We start from the raw sequence: 4,206 nt of genomic DNA, 5'->3' as shown, positions 1-4,206 counted from the left end.
TATATATATATATATATATATATATATACACACACCATGTCGACCTTATTTTTGCCTCCATTCAGCATCCCTAGCATTAATTGCTTGATTACAAATTAGAGTGCGAGCTCTGAGCAATAGCAGTTTGAGTCTCGGCCCGAGCAGGATGGCTCAGCTAAAAAAATTAAAAAGTAAAATAAAAGAACATCACTGTGAAGGATATTAGAATAAATCCTTAAAAAACAATTATAGAGAAGAGCACATTGGCGTCTATACAGAGAAATCGATTTCCCAAGCTCGCACAGCCAAGGCAAGCCAGAGCCAGGCTTCCTGACCCACGCCCAGGGCCCATTCCCTAAACCACGCTGGCTCCTATATGACTTCAGTTAAAGGAAAGGTTCTGGGTTCCAGAGGCAGAAGAAATTGAGTGCAGCATAGCTTTTTTAGGTACTTTTTACATTGTTTCTCCATAGGAATCTGTCTTTAGCACTCCCTTTGTTCAAGTCTTTCTGAGAGATCTCCATTCAGAAATGTGTACCTCTATTTTCTGTTTTAACTTATTTTCCAATAATAATGGCACCTCAGAGACCTAAGTAAGACATTAGAGAGTCTTTTTAAAAATATTTTTTAAATTGAGATTGTTTTATCACCTGCTTTCCATGCCCCATGAGGCAAGCTCATCTCATGGGCTTCAGTTTCCACCTCTGTCAAGGATTAAATGAGTGACTGGATGTAAATTTCCTCACAGAGTATCTGGAACATCGCATGTGCTCAGTAAGCATTGACTTCCTCTCACTGCATCCTTTTCTTCATATGCATCCTCACAACCTGCAAGGTCAGTGGCCAATGGGCATGGCAAAGGATGTGATCCTGTCAGGCAGCCTTTTCCCATAAATGCTAAAACGTAGGTTCCCATATCCAGAATGGCTCTGGCCCTGCCCTGCCCAGAATCCTGCTTTTCTTGAAGCTGCTTTCTTGTCCACCATCTTTCTTTTCAATTTACATGAGCTCAGTTCTCTTCTGGTTTCCTGATCACCTCTATATGGCTTGGTATGAATAATAGGAATTGTAGTCAGGTCGGAGAGACCTGAGATGAAAAGGTCAGTCAGATCCAGGTGCCAAGGAATCACAGTTCTGGAGGGGTGACAAGCGTGAACACACTGAGCTCTAAGACCAGAGGAGATGGAATCAATCAATCACGCAGACCAGTGGCCACTGACGTCCTGGGAACCACAGGAAGGTCTGAGTTCTATACTGCCCGAGAAATTCCAGGCATGTTTCCTGGCGCGGGAATCCTGCATCACACCCAGCATCTCTGTGGCCTTCAGATACCTAGGGCTCCCAGGTTTCCTTCCTCCTGCATTCCCATCCAAAGGACTCTGAGCTCATGCTCTGGCCTTGATTTTTAGATGTTGGAGAGGAAAGACAAAGGGAAAACCATGGTACATGTTTCTGGAATTTACTCTTCCAAAGGAGGGTGGCCTTATCAGTCTGAAACATGCCTGCCAGGTGATAAAGCCTTCTAGCTTGTCTGTCTTCATTCATTAGGAGGAAATGAACCAGAGTGGGTTTCAAAAACATTGGAGAGTTAGGAGAATAAAAAATGTAATCGCTCTCACTGAAAAATGGTTGTGGATTAGCCTGTAGGAATTGAGCATCTAATATGTATAAGAAAAACTGTGAGCAAATGCAATACCTCATGGTAAACAAGTGCCTCTATGAGTCAACGGGTTAACAGTGGGCAAGTAGAAGCCTACAAAGGTGTAGGTGGAAGTGTTGTGCGAGCATACAAATGTACGTGTACATTTAAGTGTTATGCATATACAAATGCTGCATATATGTCAATGTGGACAGAGTATGAGCACGATCAGGCAAATGAATGTTAAAAGTATCAAGGTCAAGAGAGAGTGTCGAATATATTTTTATAATAAGAGTAAGATTGTGAGAGACAGACAGTTGTGGGTGAGTGTTTTGTAAAAGTATGAACGGGATCCAGTGTGAAGTTGAGAAGATGCATGAATGTGTCTTTGTGAATAATGAGCATATTGAGAGTATATATGACTATGAAAGTCTGTATTTGGAACAATGCACCACCGCACAGGCTGAATGTCAGTGTAGTTATAGAATATTTAGGGGAGAACTCATGTTTTCCAAACACCAGGAACAGCTTTGTGCCTTTGCAGAAACATTTTTATTTTTGTTGCTTTTTGCAGCAACTCTGCCAATGAAAGGCTGATGTCCAGAGGCAGTCAATTTCCTCCACTCCCACTGCCCCTCACTGTCTGACCAAACACACACAATTCAAACTAGCTCTGGAGAATGCTTGCATTAATCAGTTACACAGCTGAATTAAACAACATTTTCAACGGTATATTTAGATATTTCCAAGAGTTATTAATAATTCAAACTCCTGGTGGTCTTTTATAACTGTGTATGAATTGTAGCTAACACAATTCCATTCAATGATGCTTCTGAATACATTAAAATGGTGGGAATTAGAGTTTAAATATTTTCCTTGTAATTAATTTACAAGTATTTAATTAATGTAATTAATTTTTAAGTATTTGTCAATGTCTTTGTTCTTCCAGAACACAGAGGGGCAAAGTAGACGAGCCTGTGACCTGGCGATCATAAAATATAAAGAAATGAAGTTTGCCTGTGTTGTCCCCAAAACAGTGATTTCATGAATGCATGAGTTTCCAACTGTGTAGACATCATCTGCAGTGTCTCTTACCCCCTGGTTTCTTGTCCTTCAGTAAGTGCAGCTCTCAGAAGTTCCGAGTCGGAAGATCTGACCCTGAGAAGTTTCCTGGCCTCCTCCTACCATGGGGTTGTTCAATGTCACTCACCCTGCTTCCTTCCTCCTGACTGGTATCCCTGGGCTTGAGAGCTTTCACTCCTGGTTGGCAGGACCCCTCTGTGTGATGTATGTTGTGGCTCTTGGGGGCAACACAGTGATCCTGCAGGCTGTGCGAGTGGAGCCCAGCCTCCATGAGCCCATGTACTACCTCCTGTCTATGCTGTCCTTCAGTGATGTGGCCATGTCCATGGCCACACTGCCTACTGTGCTCAGAACCTTCTGCCTCAATGCCCGCAGCATTGCCTTTGATGCCTGCCTAATCCAGATGTTTCTCATTCATTCCTTCTCCATGATGGAGTCAGGTATTCTGCTGGCCATGAGCTTTGCCCGCTATGTGGCCATTTGTGATCCCTTGCATTATGCTACTGTGCTCACCAAAGGAGTCATTGCTGGAATGGGTATAGCTGTGACTGCTCGGAGCTTCGTCACCCTCTTCCCTCTCCCCTTCCTCATCAAGAGGCTGCCTATCTGCAGATCCAATGTTCTTTCCCACTCCTACTGCCTGCATCCAGACATGATGAAGCTGGCCTGTGCTGACATCACTATCAACAGCATCTATGGACTCTTTGTTCTTATATCCACGTTTGGCATGGATCTGTGTTTTATCTTCCTCTCCTACGTGCTCATCCTGCGCTCCGTGATGGCCATCGCTTCCCATAAGGAACGCCTCAAAGCTCTCAACACGTGTGTGTCACATATCCTGGCTGTACTTGCATTTTATATGCCAATGATTGGAGTCTCCACAGTGCACCGCTTTGGGAAGCATGCCCCACGCTACATACATGTCCTCATGTCCAACATCTACCTTTTTGTCCCGCCTGTGCTCAACCCTCTCATTTATAGCGCCAAGACGAAGGAGATCCGCCGAGCCATTGTCCGCATGTTTCACTGCATCAAAATGTGACTTTCACATTTGGCTTTAAAATTGGTAGACATAGGCTGTCATCAATGGTGTCATCATGATCATTGTTATCATCATCATCATATCACCATCAAGAATAATATGAGGTACTGGGAAAAAATAAAATATTAGGAAATGGAGTGGCAAAATTTATAACATGAAACAAGTGAAGAGTACATTCAGCAAATATCAGTGGCATTATTATTAGAAGGATAAATATTGAAGGCAATTGTGTGATTAGATAAAGCTTTACAGGTGAAGGTTAATGTAAGCTAAGAATTATTTTATATAATAATAAATATTACTATAGTAATAATAATTAATACCTTGAGTCTTTAAGAGTGCCAGATTCTGATCTAAATTACCTGTGTGTCAATTCACTTAATCTTCATAAGAATCCTATGAAGTACAGAGAATTAAGTAAATTGTTCAGGGTAACACAAGTAATACAGGATCCAGATGACAT

General features: G+C 42.2%; 1 protein-coding gene across 1 annotated transcript; it reads left to right on the top strand.

Moving 5' to 3' along the window:
* The first annotated feature begins 2,730 nt into the window (after positions 1–2,730).
* On the top strand, positions 2,731–3,781 carry OR51I2 (olfactory receptor family 51 subfamily I member 2). Its single transcript, XM_019668382.1, has one exon. The coding sequence runs from the start codon at positions 2,805–2,807 to the stop codon at positions 3,741–3,743; it is 939 nt and encodes a 312-aa protein (XP_019523927.1). The 5' UTR covers positions 2,731–2,804; the 3' UTR covers positions 3,744–3,781.
* The last annotated feature ends 425 nt before the right edge of the window (positions 3,782–4,206 follow it).

Source organism: Hipposideros armiger, unplaced genomic scaffold (genome assembly GCF_001890085.2).
Source record: "Hipposideros armiger isolate ML-2016 unplaced genomic scaffold, ASM189008v1 scaffold_525, whole genome shotgun sequence".
Taxonomy (NCBI): Eukaryota; Metazoa; Chordata; class Mammalia; order Chiroptera; family Hipposideridae; genus Hipposideros; species Hipposideros armiger.
The sequence above is the reverse complement of the archived record's forward strand: the minus strand, read 5'-3'. Positions and strand labels throughout refer to the sequence as shown.

Bases quoted from the DNA above. Each gene is read 5' to 3' on its own strand.
- OR51I2 (XM_019668382.1), top strand. From the start codon at position 2,805: ATGGGGTTGTTCAATGTCACTCACCCTGCTTCCTTCCTCCTGACTGGT.